Below are 18,080 nucleotides of genomic sequence, written 5' to 3'. Positions count from 1 at the left end.
GTTCAGTTTTTTACTAAATGCTTATTGGAAAACATTAAATCAAATTGTTAATTACGTACCCTCTCCCCCTGCTGTGTGTAAGATATCTCAGTTATTTTCACTAAGGTGTTTTCATTGAGGTATGTAAGATATCTCAGTTAAATATATCTCAGTTATTTTCATTGTGTTAATCAAGGTGTTTTTATGTTTTTTTCTGTATGAAACATGAATTTTATGTGGAAACTTCACCGGTTAATGCAACATGTAATTATTTGTATGAAATTGTAAAACTGTTTGTTTCCCCAATACACTGAAATAAAATAAAACTTAAGCTCTGTAATTAACGGTCAGCATTTCAGCAAATACTGACTAGGCCCTCCTCTGCAATCCGTCTTTAGCGGCAGTTCTCCGAAACTTATGCCTGTAATACATCATGTTTGGTGAATAAATCTGATTAGCCAGATTGATTCCACTCTCCAATCCCTTCAGCCTGACAATAGTCCCACTAGCTCCAGGCAGTTTTTTTTTATGTGAAACTGCACAACAGACCCAACTTTCTGGAGCCAGTGAGACTATGGCATCACCATTGGGATATGTTGTGAGGCTGAAGGAAATTATGGGGAAGAGGAAGATGGACAAGTACCTGGCTATTCAGATCTGGTCACCAAACACGGCCAAAGCCATTTTAAGCAACGTTTCAATTCTGAATGGCGGTCTTACACCAGGGTGATACTGAAAGTATCTTAATCTCTGAGTAAATTGTAAAATACTCGCTCACATCGGGATTTGAACCCACGATCTTTGGCTTGCTAGTCGAGAGCCTTACCCTTCGACCACGAAGGCCGTCTGCTCAGAATTTACATTTAAAAAAAATCAGATAAACAACTTATATCTCATTTGAACTTCTCTGGGGACTCATCGCCTCGATGCAGCGCCTCCAGGCTTCCCTGTGCTGCACTGCTTCAGCGGCCTGCATCCATAGCAAGCCCGGCCTCTCCGCACACAACCTATGAAGTTGCTTTTCCCAACTTAACGTACTCACCATTTCCAGTGTAAGTCGGTCCTCTGGCATTCTTTAGAATATTTAGGATATGAAATAAAAAGACAAATAATAAATATGAAATGTTTTAGTTCATAAAATATACATTCGCTATAACAATTCAACTTGATATTTTAAACATGGCAGTATTTGACTTGACATTGGAGAAACATCACAGAATTTTCAAAAAGCACTTAAGTCAATGATAATAATATTATTATTACTTATTTAGAATAATTTCAAAGTCTCAGGTTGACAGAACGTGTGAATTCAAAATGGAAGTTTATTGTTCCTACTTAGATATATGTATGTACCCGCTGGGGTAACATCTGATTATTATGAAATACCATAGATAACAGAAACAAAGGAGATCATTATAAAATAAAACCGCGTGCATAAAAGTATGCCAATATTGTTAATCACATCTACAGCACAGTTTTGTTTCAACACAAACACCTAATGTGATCATTTCAAATGGCTCCACTGCTTTAACCCGGAGGCTGCCGTGCGCATCTATGTTTGATTCAAGATTCCGGGCCCTCGCTGCCGCGCGCAATCATACGTGATTTTAATTTCATCTTGCGATATCTCGGAACTTTCTGTATAGATGGCGCAAAACTCAGGCTTAAAAAATAATTTGAACCTTTATCTAGCGACATCTCTACACAGATGTGACAAATGATTTTGTTTATATTATGAAAGACCTCGTCAAACTGGAGACTACAATATTTCCCCTCTCAGTGTTTGAATTCCCCGCGCGCGCGTAGTTGTGTTAGTGTATCACGTGGTTCCTTCTTATCTCGACGCGACGGTTCGCGAATACTTAGAATCTGCAACGAATCGTGGTTCTAACGTTATTATTTTAACAAATTGTTTTTATTAAGTGGTCATATTTTTAGTGCAAATAAGTTTTGTGGTAATCAACATGTTTTGTTTTTTTACATGAAATAAGTTGTTATATCCGCCTTTCGAGTGAAAAAGTAATAATATACATTTTATTTTAATTATCTGTGTTTAGAAACTAATTATTGTGTTAATTTGTCGTTTTTCCTAATATTTTTTTTTGTGTAACCCTCCATAATGGCTCGACGCGACTTGTCTGATGACAAAATAAGAGAATATTGTCTCGATTTTATATCTGTTAAATTCTTTTACTGTACACAACACCATAAAAAATTCAGGTATGAGCTTCCCCGATTATCAGTTATGTGTGATAAGACAAGTAATCGCAAAACACCACAAAAAACTCAACTCTACTCAACTCCTCATTCGTCTCATCATGACACACCATTACGTCTGCTTTCAAAAGAGGTTGTAAACATCAAAACAATCCAAGCCATACAGAGCCTGCCATGTTTATGCGAATACAAAACTTAAACAAAGCCGCAGAAAAATGGCTCGATATATGTTCCCAGTGTAATGTGGCATTGTGTATTCATTCTTGTTTTAAAGTCTACCATTCGAATAAAAACTATTAACATAAATAATACGATAAGAAACTGTAAATAAAAGTTTAATAAATAATGAAGTTTAAAACAATAATATTATCACAATTGTATCGTGAGAAATTTAATGGTGAGCCGTTGCAGAGGTCCCGCTTTGGAGACGTGAATACTGATATTACTATAGTATGTCTGTATGTGTTGGTGAGATTACTGATTTGATAATGGCGGCGGGTCGAAGTTTGTTGATGTTTCATAGATAGTTTTTATTCGTCAAATAATGCATCAATTCATAAAGATATCTTGCTTAGACTTTTATAGAGTGTAACGTAAACAAGTTTTTTTTGTTTTGGTAATAATTTACAATCTCTAAGTGCTGAGGATAATAAATAATGAGGCGATGTAAAATATTCTAAAAATCCTTGGCGTGGGAGTATCTACCTTGTCTTTACTTTCGGGCAGGAAAAGGGTTAATAGCCTGTGAAGTTTGGTCAAAACTCGGCAACAGTCAGCATGCTTCCATGCCATATCTCCTTTTGTTTCTATTATCTATGAGTAATACAGGTCTTGTAGTAAAATTTAAATACCTTGATTTTATAACAATTTTTTTTTCATATTTCTAAATACAGGTGGGGCAAAAGTAATCACCCTATTGGAAAACGCTATAACTTTTGCAAATGGCGCCAAATGTCAATTCGGTTTTGATATTTGTGAAGTAAACAAAAGCAGAATACAAATCGACAAGACATAAATCGGTTTACTCTGCAAGAACACGGAATAACAAGCGGTACCAAAGTTTATCATAAAAAAAAAAATTACAGCAAAAGAACATCGGGTGATTACTTTTGCCCTGTAGGTTGACATATGAATTTAAAAAATTTCCTAAAAATATAATTTGTGACTGGAAATTACTTAGTAATAAACGCAAAGTTATTTTACATAAAAAATCAATATAAATGTGCTACTCATTGTAAAAGTATTCTAAAGAATGTAAAAAAAATATTGCACAATTTACACAAATTTTGAAACGCTGTGCATTATTTATTTTTAACCCCTTTTCTGCCGGAAGGTATTTGGTGTGGAGGTACCGGCAGGCTGCGAAATCAAATCGTCATATAGAACAGCCTGTTAATACACTAATTTTATGCGATCGGCCTTGTCAGCACTGCTACCTCGAGCGAGTATACGCGCTTAAGGAACACAACCGTTTAAAGAAGACTGCTCACATAACCGGAGCATACCACGACCGTGCTATGACCGAGCCACAAATTACCGGAAAGGAACAAAGCAACCGCAAGCGGCGTTTTGTGCCTTTTCCATAATTCGCGACTCGGTCAGAATATTAGCACTCTAGTACACCGAAAAGTCATGAGCCGCCACTGCTACCACGCAGCACATTTTGATGCAAAACGTGTATTCGTGAAACTTCATGGATCACATATGCGACATTCGCATACGAGGATAGACACTGATGGATCACATATGCAACAGCCACGTTGATAAGGTTAAGAAATAAAAAGAAACATACTGCATTCAATTAAAAACTGAATTGCTAAATGGAAGTTACTTTGACTTTTGACATTGAAATGTGGAATGGATTTTAAATATATACTTATTGTGAAGTCTTATACTAAGATGGCCACATTAAATTTGTAGAAAAGCAACCAATAAAGTAAAGTGAATGGAAGAATGTTTCAGTATCAGTATTCAAAACTGCAACTTTATGGTTTTATCAATTTTTAGCAACTAGATCTAAAAGTTCTGTAAAATTTCCAATCATCCTTTCTCCACCCAATTCTGCCCAGTATTGGATGCCATTGGGCAGTTGTAGAATTCCCTTGGAATATATTTATATATTATGTTTCAGAAACAGCAAAAAAAAAAAAAAACAAAAAGGACATTCTCTAACGCAATAACGCTGCAGCTCATACACTAAAAATAGTGAGACAAACGATGTACATGTTTTCTTCCCACAAAGAAAAAATGCAATCATTATTGTAATATCCTTGATACTGATGTAAGAGCTCACCTATAGATGGCACTCGCAGTAGTCTGTTAGGTTACCCATAGATGGCATTAGCTGTCGAGTATTGTTAAGACCGAGGGATAATAAATAACCTGGAGAACCTCAAGGTCAGGGTCCATATTATTCCAACCGCCTACTAATGAGCCCATTGTAAATCAATTACATTAATGGGGCTGACAGATTACGCAATAATTAATCATGGCTTGACCTATTTCAACATATCGCTCACCATACAATCCTAATGGGAATGTATGGCGAGCGATATGCTGGAATCTGCCAAGCCACGAGAATGTAGTACGCTTATAGCGTGATCTGTCACAGGCTTAAAAGTCCAACAGCCGTTGTTCCCAACTTTTCAAAAGATCAATCTCAGGCTCCGATCAGCCAAGTGATTTGTATAGTAATGTTCAATTCGCCTGTTTCCAAACATCTTTACGGTTGATTATCTTAAGTGGCCCTGCCCACTTTCGTAGAAAATAAAAGTGTTTTATTTTATTAGTAAGGCTGTTTATTGTGTATGGTAAAAAGTTGGGTATTCAAGCGATAGATGGCACTAGTCAGAAAGCTTACTCCAGAGTCCGACAGATGTCGCTAGAGTGTAGCAATTGCCTGTGGGGTATCCTTGTCAGACTTCAAGCTTCTAGAAAGAGAGAATTACCAACCCTCGGGTAATGAACAGTGTAGCTAAATTCAGACTAATTTATTGTAAAGTAAATACACGAAATTATTGTAAAGAACCTATTACTTCATCAAGAGTTCCCAACACACTAAATCTGCAAGTAAAGGCAGAGATATAACAATTGGCGCAGCCGGTAGGATTCCTCTTCTTTATATTCATAATAAGCTGCTCTCAAAGATACACCTTCTGTACAGATATCAATTAAAATAATTATAATAAAATTACTCTATTGTAAAGTTGGTAATTTGTTGCTCACATGCTTTTTTTTTGTAGGTAGAGATATAGAAAAAATAAAGTCTTAATTCAACGTAAGGGTAAACAGGAAATTTGCATATGAAGAAAGATTAGATTGAAATCCGTAGCATATGCCGCTAGGTCCTTTATACAGTTTTCTGATCATAGCAAGTCAAAAGATGTGGTAAAATAATAATATAGATGACAAGTCAAGATGGCGTGATTAATTAATTAAATAGTGTTAATTAACAGGTTCACTGCCAGCCTTGGACAGTGAAGGCTTTGAAAACTCCGATATGTAAACTTGGAGAGCTCCGTCATCCATATTCCATAAGCTATAACATTTAAACTAGAGTAGGTAGTCAAAAACTGCACGCGGACAACAATTTTTGATTCATTCAAGCACAGGGGCCAGCATAAAAATAACACATCATGACAGTTGCCAGGTTTTCACTGAACATTAATAATTATATGGACACACAAGCCAATTGGCGGGTGCGGAGTTTCTGGAAGTTGGCGGTGAACAGAGGCGGCTCTAGGGATTCAGTCGTGGTAGGTCATTTGAAAAAAATGTGTGACTAATCTTTATTTGATATTGTGAAAAATGCCCATATATTATTAACTATATCAATTTGTTATAGAGTTTTAGAGTCGCGGACTCTAAATAAATATTATGTTAATATAATAAATTGGAAATAAATACACAATCCATGTACTTACGGCAAATTATTTTTAAGATATTAAGTTTTAATGTAGTTGTCCACAACATTAAAATAAATAAAATCAGTGTTTGATTCTATTTGACAATGATTTTTGACGTTTTTTGTTTTGTTTCATTCTAAATCGATAACAACATAAATAATTATTCTAATCCTTTCCCGAACTATGCAATTGAAAAACAACCATTGTTCCACACACTACAAGCGTGTAAAATGAAAAAACGACATTTGTTTATGTCACCATCTCTGTAAAACATATAATATTCACCGTGTTGTCTCCCCCACGGTCATGACCTAAGCGTCCCTAAACTTTCTTCGGAAGCTAATTTTTACTTCGACGAAAAATATAGTGCCATCTCGTTTATTCTATGGCGCGCGTAGGGACAGAAGATGCCAAATTGGACATTCTTTAAATTGACCCAGCGAATCGTGTGGACTTGTGAATGAAAGCTTCTATTAGAGACAACAGATGTCACTGCTAGTCACTCGCCGCCGCCGCTGTTTCGCGTTACATTTTAAATGTTTTGATGCACATAATTGATTATTATATTTATTATTGTTGTCTTATAATTTTGGGGGGTCAAACACCAATTGACCTAAGGGAAGAACCGCCACTGGCGGTGAACCTCTTAAATTAACAGTCAAAATAGATTGCACAAAGAATGAGTTAAACACGATAAGTAAGGCTCTTGACTGACGAGCCGGAGGTTGTGGTTTCAAATCTCGGTGTGCGCAAGTCCATTTTATTTGATTAATATGTGCAATTTCATGATTAAATCAATTAAAAGGATATATGATGTATTTGTGGCACTTTCCGTGCGGAAAACCTTCAGCCTCACAACATACCTCGATTGGGGATGCAATAGTCTCACTGGCTGCGGACGGTTGGGACTCTTGTGCAGTATTCACATAATTAAAAAAAAAAAAACATTTTCAATGTTGGCCATTTAATACCATCACGCGGCACTTTTGACACAATGAACTCTATGGATCACACGTGCGACAAACGCATACTAGTGTAGCCAATGATGGCTCACGTGTCTAACAGCTGCATTGATCAAGTTAAAAAAGTATACTAAAATAAATTGTCGATTTTGAGAATGTTTCTCATAAAATAACTATATTTTTTTTTTGTGATCTGTAAAACAAACCTATGAAAATGAAAAATATTTAATTTTGCTAGGTTATCTTTACAAATACCACAAAATGACAGTGCTTCTTGTATATAAAATGGAATTCAACGAAAAAAATGAATGGTCTATTCCTTCTTGGGTTCTTCTTTCTTAGCTCCCGCCTCGTCCTGACTATCCTGTTCGGATTCCTCTTCTTCCGAGGATCCAGATTCATCGTCATCATCATCGTCATCGTCGGAACTGGTCTCGCTTGAGGGGCCTGCATATCCGTAACATTCGATTGCTGGAAAAAGAAAGAAAAGCACATAATTCAACAGGCCCAACAAACAAAATTAACCCTTAGGATACGACCAACTACAATGGCAGTTCAGTAAAAGTATGACTACCTTCAGGTGCACTGCAATGTGCAGTGTATAGAGCTAGGTTTTAGATGTTTTGAACGCATTTCAATATTGTCCATGAAAATTCCAAAGTAAAACGTTGACATTGTAGATGCCTGTCAATTATTTTAAATTGTTCCCCGATATTTATCGATCCCCCTTGGCCGGGAGACCTGTCGGTCTTCGGCCCCTTAAATAGCGGCAAGTTTGTAGTTGGAGGCCCACTTAATTTGGTATCCGCTTCACTCACTGCACTACCTACACACGCGGTAACAATACTACTAATTATTTTAAGGCGATGCACTACGTCGTGTAATATTTTAAATTGAGCCGCTATCAATAACAACCCTTACGTAGATGGCGATAAGGTTTAAATTCACGCTTAACATCATCCGCCTGTTTTGATTTATGCAAGAAAAATACATAGCCAAAAATTACCTTTTATTTTATTTTGTTGATGTTCTTTTTCGATCATTTTATATATAACTTAATTTGCCACATTATACAATAAAATCATAACCGAAAATGGGTTCGTAAGTAGGAGATTTTGAACTTTAAAGCTGTTTTCATAGGCCTTTACATTATTTTTACATTATAAGAGCTCTTGCGCCGTGTTCACGCTACTCTGTGTTGAAATAGGCCAAGCCATGATGTACAGCGTAATATGTCGCCATTCTTGTGTTACAAACATGGTTTCTACGCCAAAGTGAAAACATAAAACTTTAAACAAGTGTGCCGTTGGCTAGTTTGAAAAATGGAATGTCTGCAACTTCACTTTCTCATAAAAAAAGGAGTTCATTAACTCTTTGCACACGGCCGTATCAACTGTTGTTACGGCAAAAAGTCTATACTCACACGCGGCTGTATGAACAGTTGATACGGAAACTTTGACGGCCGATATTCCAGCGCTCTTTCGTCATAAATGTATTTCTTGCTCACTTGGACATTCGTAGAACTATCACAATGCTGACATCTACAAGAATTTCTAAAAAATAAAATTGTTTTTCATAAAAAAAGATCGATAATCAAGTGCGCCTTTTAGTCCTTTAGTTTACATTTTTGTCAACGGATGGCGTTAGTACTAGTATGTCATTCACAACTTTTCATAACTAAAAATGATAAGTGATCATAGTGTCCTACTTGTGTCTATCAACGCAGTGGCCTAAGTACACACACGCCGAGTGAATGGCGGGACCACATTCAAAAGATACGGTACGTCTTTGTATGAAATATTATGTTTTTGTTTTTATAAACATCTAAGAGTGTTGACACACGAGTATTTGTTTTCATATTGTGGAGAATAATCTGTTCTGTCTATATAGTCCAATAAATCATGCCAGAATGCTATAATTTGACATTTAATTGCGTGCATAGGTATTTGAAAATATGTACCGCGTACGGGTATAAATAAAACGGAGCAAATTAACGCGTTCAAAAGGTTAAATATAATTTTTTTTTAAAAACAGTCGTATCAGAGATTTTCACGGCCGTAGCAGTTATTTCATTTTAGGATGTTTAATTTAATTTTTCTATCGAACATACTATAATCCAAACGCTTTGTGAGTCCGTATAGGTGTTGTTTTTCATTAGTTTGGATTATCAAGGCTCTACTGTTCACATTATGTTTTATATTCTTATTTTATACACATTTAATATAAATATTTATAAATCCTTATTTTATTAAGGCACTATAGACTATTGGTCCCCACAAAACCGAAATGAAATACCCTAAATTTGAACCGACTAAACATTTTTTCCGTATCCCTGAAACCTAACCGTTGATCGAACACGAAATTTGAATGGGTGGGAGACAATAGCATGCTCTAACAAATGATTTATGTAATTTGAAAAAGACTTACGTCCCGCTCCATAATCGTTGGATGTTCCAGAATAGAATCCATATCCTCCGTATTCTTCTCCGTCCTCATCTCCATCCGTGTTACCCTGTCTGCCGAACTTGTGCGTCCGGGCTGGAAACATAATAAATAAATAATATTGAATATTCCAGCATAGAGATGAGTAGGTTCTGTGTTTTGCCGAAGGCCTCCGAGGAGTGCTTCCTTTTAAAAGAACTCAAGTTCTAGGAATGGGTCTGAGTTCTTGGGTACGAACTGTATGATGCACGGTTCCAGCCCCAAACTCGGTCCAAGACCAGGACAAGCACCTCGCACATTCTCACACTCGCAGGGTTCTGGTGCGGGTCCGAACCGTGTTGACTCACCACTCACCGAGAACTTGTGCGATTGAGTGTAGATAGAAATAAAGGCGGGGTGCAGCTGTGCATAGATGCAATTTGCAGTAGTATGGATGAACAATGTTAGCCAATATGTATGGTTAAATCAGGAGAAGAAAGGAGAGAATGCTTACTGGACATGCTGAGATCTTTGGTCTGCGAGGTCTCGTAATTGCACTTGGGGCACGGGATGGGCTTATTCTTCTCGTACTTGAAGCCCTTCCTCTTGACGTGGTCGTCGCAGTAGCACGTCTTGCAGCGGAGGCACGAATACTGGCCCAGGCGATTGCATGACTGACCTGAATAACATTATTAAATTCATAATTAGAGGTTGAAACTATTTGAATCCAAAGGCTGTGCGAGGAGAGGTTTGATCGATGGAGGCCAATGAAGTAGCACAGGACAAATATTACGTTTTTTTTACATTATTTATTTTATTTTAAATGCACATTTACAGTTAAACATAACCAATAATAAATATACATTTTATTTTATTTTATTAATATTTAATTGGAAAATATCTATATCCAAGTGGCATTACTAATGGTAAGTTAGTTCTGCATTTTGGAACGACAAAGGTTCAGTGCCTGCGCGCTCTTGTGTAATTGTCGGGGACATAAAACTCAAATTTTTCTATTATATCGGGAATACAGATGTTACCGTTTAGAAGTTTATATGCTGTTGTCAGCAAAGCAGTTTTCCTTCTATAGGTGAGGCTATTAATACCCAGCATGCCAGACTAAAAGGCTGATGGATATAACCAGGGATAATATCCGAAGTCTCTTAGATATAAATATCTCAGAAACTTCTTTTGTACTTTCTCTATCATTTGAGAGGAAGTTAAATCCATTGGTCCCCATATTACAGAACCACTTGCTTAGCACAAATCCTAGCATTCTTAAAGCTTTGTTGCATATCGTTTCTATGTGGACGTGAAATGTTAGGTGCGTATCAAATGCGATTCCCAAATCTCTTGAAATAACAATATGCTGAAGAGATGAATAAGACATTTTGTAGTTATAGTAAATCGTTTTGTTTGCCTTGGTGTAGCTTTATATATTGATGAATAAATTTTCTACAATATTTTAAAATTGCCCATCTTTATTTGCCGTCGAAATGACATGTTTTTGAATATGGCGTTGGTGACATCACGCCGGCCGAGGATTAAGGTTACAGCTGTAGCCAGTAGCGTTCTCTATGTCACAATGACGTCGTGGCCAGCTCGAACTGTTTAGGAATTTTCGGTTTTACATTGTTTTTAAAATCAATAATTATAGATGAAAATACGCATTTTAGTAAGACAATGAGAATCAAAAAAATAAACTTTCAGTTTTCCACACATTTACAACTCCTTTGGGCTACCTTCTCACCATAGTTGACGGCAAATTTATTAACTCTTGGGAATACAATGCTTTATATACATTCAAAAAACCTGTGAACCACAACTACCCTACTAGGCATAAAGAAGCACAAATATTTATTTATATGTATATAAAAATTAATGTTTCTAAGACTCAAAAATTACTAGACTGATTTCACTGAAAATTTCAAAGTTTGTTCTTATTATTGTCAGGATGCCCGAGGAAAACCTTACGTCTTAGCTCTGCTCTGGAATGAGACACGGAGTCAAATAAAAGTAGATATAATGTAGTTTTTTTTAATAATAACTTTTTCAATTATTTAGAATAATATTATTTCCGCCTTTAGCTTTCACGTACACTAGAATTCACAACCAGAGTTTGAGCGCTTCTCCAATAATAGAGCTTCTCACTTGGTCCTATAATGTGAATCCCGCCACTTATCTCAAGAATCTAAAAAGTGAATCCCGCCTCTTCTCTCAAGAATCTAGAAAGTGAATCCCACCACTTCTCTCAAGAATCTAGAAAGTGAATCCCGCCACTTCTCAAGAATCTAGAAAGTGAATCCCGCCACTCCTCTCAAGAATCTAGAAAGTATGCACTTACATTTGTAGTCTTCCGATTCTAATATTTGGCAGGAGGCCTGGTGCTCAAACTGGTCATCTTCGCACAGGAAACCATTGCAGAAGCAGCAGCGGAACACCCTGCCGCCATGCTCCCAAACACCTAAAATTAAAACATTAAAATTAAAAACTGCAGTCAGTGTGTTATGTGAAAATCATGCATTAATTTATTGTCGACTAAGCGTAGCCAAGTCATATTTTAATTCAACAGTTTTGCATTTCGAACATCTGTAAAACTTTTTTTACAGTCCGTTTCTGGTTGAAGTTGGTGGTCTTTTTAATGGTTCATTAAAGATTCTTTTTTAAAAAGTTAAATCGCTGTGTTTATTCGGACTTTCTTATTCGCATTTTTTTTTCAATATTATGGTAACTACCTGCCAGAATAAAGTTTGAAAAAAGAATTATTATTGAAATGTGATTTTTCTATGGACAAGTTGTGTAATGCCTTAGCCCAATGAGACGGATGAAATTTAGTAAATTTCTCAAATCCAATTATAATACTGAAAATTTTAATAGAAATAATCGACACACTTCTACAATGACAACTTTCTTAGTTTGGATTTTTCATTGACAATAACGAAATACATCCAAAACATTTAAAACTTAGCTTTACAAACTGCCCACTGCAGTGCACCTCAAGGTAGTTATAATTTCACTGGACTGCAAATGTAGCCAGCCGCACTATAGGGGTTGTATTTAAGTACCTACTTAGAAATATTATCAAGGCGATTTGTATAGCCAAAATGGTAGATACTGTCAGCCATTGCCCTGATGGAAGATCACCATCAAAATCACCTTAAAATGTTGCTTGAAATGCCTTTAACCGTATTTGGTGACCAGCTCTGAATAGCGAGATACCTCCCAACCTTACCGATGCCATAGGCTCGGTATATGCCATAGGCTCCGGACAGTGGAGAGCATTTGGGACTCATCAGAATACAGAATAATTGGACAATAAAATGAAAACTAACAAAAATTAAGTATGTATTAACACCACAGGCAAATTTGTTCGCTTTCGGGAAAAGCTCATACAGGTCTCATAGAAATCTGTTGTATCTGCCTTACTGTCATGGTGAGAAATCTGTTGTATCTGTATCTGCCTTACTGTCATGGTGAGAAATCTGTTGTATCTGTATCTGCCTTACTGTCATGGTGAGAAATCTATTGTATCTGCCTTACTGTCATGGTGAGAAATCTGTTGTATCTGTATCTGCCTTACTGTCATGGTGAGAAATCTGTTGTATCTGTATCTGCCTTACTGTCATGGTGAGAAATATGTTCTAAACGGTGTAAGAAAGAGAAAACACCACTGTGAAACCTGCACCTGTGGTTAATTTTAAAAAGTAGTAGGAGTGGGATCCGCTTCCGGCAAAGTTCAAGGACTCGGGCTCAAGAAATCATTCCGGCTGAATCTACACACTGCTGGCTCTGACCATCGCACAGAATATGCCAAAGGCCTCAGGGGTCAATAAAATTACCTCTTTCGCACTCCATACAGTTGGCCTCAGTCAGGGGACAAGTACAGGCGTGACTGGTTAAGCACTTCCTCCCGTGGCAAACCCAAGCTTCACAGAAATCACAAATTGCACCCTGTAACAAGAAATAATGGCAAATACATATTATATTAATCTTTAGAATGCTGGCCTTTTCAACACAATCTATCCCACCACACGGCATGCTTCGACACAATGTGTTTTAGCCCGTCCTCCCACCTTGCAACCCATCTTGCGCAAGATACGAGAAGCAAAATATGCTTAAGTATGGCTGACAGTGGCATAGATAAGCTTAAAGTCAGAGTTTGAATTTAAAATTATTTTATTACATGTTTGTACTTTGTAAAAAAAATATTTTTGTTAAGACTGGAATAGAAAATAATTTTATTTACTTCACTGAAAAGTTTGTTGCACTTAGTCAACTTTGACATATTTAATATACATTTAATATGGCAATAAGAAATTTTCCATTAACACTATATGGTCGGGCATTTTACCGCCAAATTGGGGGCGAAGCGCGGGTGTTTTTTTAAATTTTAGCGCCAAAATTATACTTTCAGCAAAATATTCATATCTTATGATCTATTTGATATTTTTCGATGAAACTTTCAGTGTTTTACTTTAAAAAGATGTCTCTATTTATTTACTTAGCAATGTATGTGTAATTCCTTTTTTTATGAACAAAAACCTTCTACTTTTTTGGGAATCATAGAAAAAACAGTATTTCACAATCGAAATAACATATCGAAATTTATTCATACAAAATTACAAGATTATTTAGAAATTTTCAATACATATAAAAAAAAAACTATAACCTAATAGTGCTTCAATGTGTGATAGCGTTCGAAACACTTTCCTTTATGTAGGGGCACATTGCAAAACTTGCACATGTACCGCGTTTCACTGCGTAGTTTGTGAGCGGAACATTCGCGACAACGATTTTATTATTGTTATTTTTTTGTTGTTTCAAACTTATTGTATTGACAGGTAGATAGATCGGGTACCGCCGACAATAGAAAACACATGACCCCGCACCCATTTAGAACCACTTGTTTACAAGTTTCCCGCTCCTTGCCGCTCTGCGCAACAAAACGAGTAAACTTGTCTCCCGCGTCTCACTGTAAAAAGGCGTATGACGAGTTTTCTCGTTTCCCGCAAAGAATGTGTTAATATAATGAATCGACACTCCACAAACTACTAAAGGGGCGGACTATGTGTTTGGTGTGTAGGCACAAATTTGCAGATGCGATTTTCAGTAGTATAGTTGAACAATGTTGGGCACTCTTTGTACATGCGGTTTCATACTAATAATGGTTCATGGCCTAAAGTTTGCTTCTCTTGTTTCTATTATCTATGGGTAAACTGATAACTTACCACCATCCCAAGTCCAGTGGTGAAGACCCCGGCGTGTTTAACAACGCAGTCTCCGGTCTTGAGCATGCACTTGACCTTGCCGCACTGCGCGCAGATGGGCAGGCGTTGTAGTGACTGGCAGAAGTAGCAGAACGCTCGACTTTTCTGCTTCCTGACAACACAGCATATAAATTAATAATTATCCTATTTTCATAAGATTGGATGGTATAATGGTATAAAAGATTCGATAACATAAATTTCCAGTAACTTACACAAGGAAACATTGTTAATTTAATATGATAGGTGCCAAAAGTACCGTCTAAATAATATATGTCAACCGAAAGGCAAGTTTCCAACGACTTAGGGTCGTATTTGAAGTAATATTTCAGTAGCCTAATTTCGTTTCATTCTTATATATTATGATGAATGTCCTTGTTGTATAAAATTTTCTTTGAAAAGTAAGTAGGTTGTTTATTATTTTTTGTATAAATATCATCATGTTCAAGGTCAGCATCTATTTCACCGCTGGCCAATTTAGTTCCTTTAACATTTAAAATACTTTTGAAAATCTGTTCGCCTAAGTATTATTCTCATTGCTTTATTTTGGAGAATTTGCAATTTATTTGGTTCTCTGTCCTTACACAAGAAAAGAATCGTTTAGCAGTATTTAAAATGTGGAGAAATATTTTTATGCACTGGCCTACAACAGGTTAATATGCTACAACAATCGACCAAATATATCTAGATACAGGGTACCAATTCAAAAATGACCACAAAGTTGCCGCAATTTTGGTTTACGAAAACATTTAATGTGGGCCGAATCCTTTTAAAAATTAGCATGACATGCAGTATCTAGTAGTTTGTTTATGTAAATTGATGTTTGCATGGTGGGCCGAATCCTTTTGAAAATTATTACGACACGCTGTATTTAGTAGTTTGTTTATATTAATGCAGTTTGAGAAAGATTTGAATCAAGTATTATTATGATCAGAGGATCAAATAAATAAAATACACATCATGAATACACTCATTTTTCATATATTATTTTCAATAATTGAATTTTTATTTGAAAATTATATAAATATTAATATCATATTAACTAACCCCAAATTATTAGGGGTTAGATAAAACAGAACATTAATTTATGCTGAAATAATTTATTACACTTGGATGCATAAATCAAAAGGGTTAAAAATGTATTATTCAACAGAAAAAAGGCTAATGTACAGGTAATGAAACGAATTTGCAAAATAGAAGCTGCCTTTAGAAAGTATATAACATTTAATTTGGATGTAGGAACTGAGCATTTAACAAATTAATGAACAGCTTAAAAATGAGGGAGTGGTAAATAATAGCTTGGCCCATAATTCTGGGATAAAATCAATATTAAAGTTCAGACTAGAACCAGGTCATTGAAGATTGAAAATGCTGTAAAAATACATACTTCTGACACTTTTCGCACTCCATTGTAGCGTTACAAGGATGTTCGGCCAACTCGACATTTTCTTTTGCATTTCGGATTTCTTTCTGCCTGAGCTTTTGCTTCTCGGCCTTCTTACGCTGTCCCGTCTTCTTCTTGGGCATTTTCACTTGATGACTTCACTAATTAAAGATCAAATAAACGAATTAAAGGCGCTGTCCTGTCGGACCGGACAACTTTCAAAATTTTGTGAGGTTATTTTTCGTAATGATTGAAAGTTGTCAAATTTTAGTGATGGAGTCTCTATGCAAGTCGAATCGATATTTTTGCGTCGATACGCTAAGGAAATTGGGGTAAGAACCCGCAAAATTTGTCAGGATTGGGGATTATAGGAAATTTGATATGCCCTTAAGTATTTACAATGGCTAGAATTCACAGAACAACCCGACTTTAATATGTGCCAGTTCATATCTTAGTGAATTTGGCGGTTATACAACAGGCTGTTAGTTTGGAGTTCGTTTTATGTACAAAGTGGATACCTTAATAAAATTAGAAAGCTAGGATAAGCACATTTCTTTAAAGTAGACATTTAAAACAAGGTAACACGACACAAAGCATAAACGAAAAATACTGGGAACACCGAAACCAAACAATAGGGGCAATAAAACCCACCCAGACCACCAGGCCGAGGCAATCGTAGAAGAAATTTCGCAAATAGAATTATATATAGTAGAGAGCTATCAATATGAATTTCAGAAAATGATTATAATTAAATCTAGGAACAAGAACATTATTATAAACTTAGTAAAATCAATTTAAAAGTTACATATGTGCACCGATTAGCTATAAATATACCTAAATACCCCTTCAGACCAGAAAGGAGCTATTCGTGATGATAGATGCGGAACGAGCCTCCCAGCCACATCTTGCGCTAGAAATTGCGACACCAGCTGCATGAACCCGTGCCTGCCTCGAGCATGGTCCTAAAAAGCCCTGGACAGAAAATTAAAGCTACTGTATTTTGTATGGATGACATTGAAGCAAAATATAGCGTGAGGGGGAGCAAATTACCTGGCAGCCATCTTGTACGACTAAATTTTGAACTGATTTGTATGCAAAGTGGTGCATAATGAACTATTATTTAATTTTGTGTTTTTAATGCAGTTATAACGGCTTATGATTTATTGTGGTATTTGATGAGACAAAGACTGGCACACGTCATTAAAAAAATAAATTAGCGTTTGGAATTTTCAATTCATCTTCCCCCTCACCTCGTGGCTTTAAATTTTTCACGAATTGTTTCGTCCAGGGCTTTTTAGGTCCGTGGCCTCAAGAGACGGGATACCAGAGAACTTATAGTTACGCTCAATGACTAAAGAAAATACCGTTACGCCACACAACGACAGGGGTGGAAGTGGAGGAGCGGGTCCTATCGGTACCTCCGAGACAGATGAGACAGACGAGAAGGCCAGACATGGTATCTATGCCTCTTTGGTGACTGGTATAACTATGCCCAGCGATGCCATACCTACCAAAATTTAGGTAGATCTACCGTTTCGGCAAAGATTTACAAAATTTTTAAATCCACCGAAATTTACGAAAATCTAGCGAAGGCAACGAAAAGATTCTGAATTATGGGCAATTTTTTCCAAAAATCATAAAGTGGGGAATTATTTCTTCTACCCCCCATGGATTTAAAAATATTTTGGAGAGTCATACCACGGAATTCTAAATAGAAAATTTTGTGGGATAGTATTATTCTCAGAAATTCTGTAGCAATACCCCTCATAGATTCGAAAATATACTGTGGGGGAATCCAATACTAAGTGAGCAATACACCACACAAATCCATTCTGAAATTATACCGATTTTCGTATCTGATCTACCGATATTTTTCATCCAAATCTACCGATTTTCACTTTTGCGGTATAAATGTATTTTATGCCATGCATTTATGTATTCTAGCAAC

The 18,080-nt window shown here is 36.3% G+C and overlaps 1 protein-coding gene across 1 annotated transcript; it reads right to left on the bottom strand.

Moving 5' to 3' along the window:
* Window positions 1-6,739: 6,739 nt before the first annotated feature.
* LOC149413578 (zinc finger protein 330 homolog) lies at window positions 6,740-16,367 on the bottom strand. Its single transcript, XM_089644736.1, has 7 exons — window positions 16,136-16,367; window positions 14,713-14,863; window positions 13,324-13,435; window positions 11,829-11,948; window positions 9,999-10,163; window positions 9,491-9,601; window positions 6,740-7,534 (listed from the first exon to the last, which is right to left on the bottom strand). The coding sequence occupies exons 1-7, from the start codon at window positions 16,273-16,275 to the stop codon at window positions 7,377-7,379; spliced, it is 957 nt and encodes a 318-aa protein (XP_089500862.1). The 5' UTR covers window positions 16,276-16,367; the 3' UTR covers window positions 6,740-7,376.
* Between the last annotated feature and the right edge of the window lie 1,713 nt (window positions 16,368-18,080).

This window comes from Hesperophylax consimilis, chromosome 21 (assembly GCF_061612785.1).
Source record: "Hesperophylax consimilis isolate HC1 chromosome 21, BYU_Hcon_1.0, whole genome shotgun sequence".
In the NCBI taxonomy this organism is placed as follows: Eukaryota; Metazoa; Arthropoda; class Insecta; order Trichoptera; family Limnephilidae; genus Hesperophylax; species Hesperophylax consimilis.
This window is presented reverse-complemented; position numbering and strand designations above follow the sequence as displayed.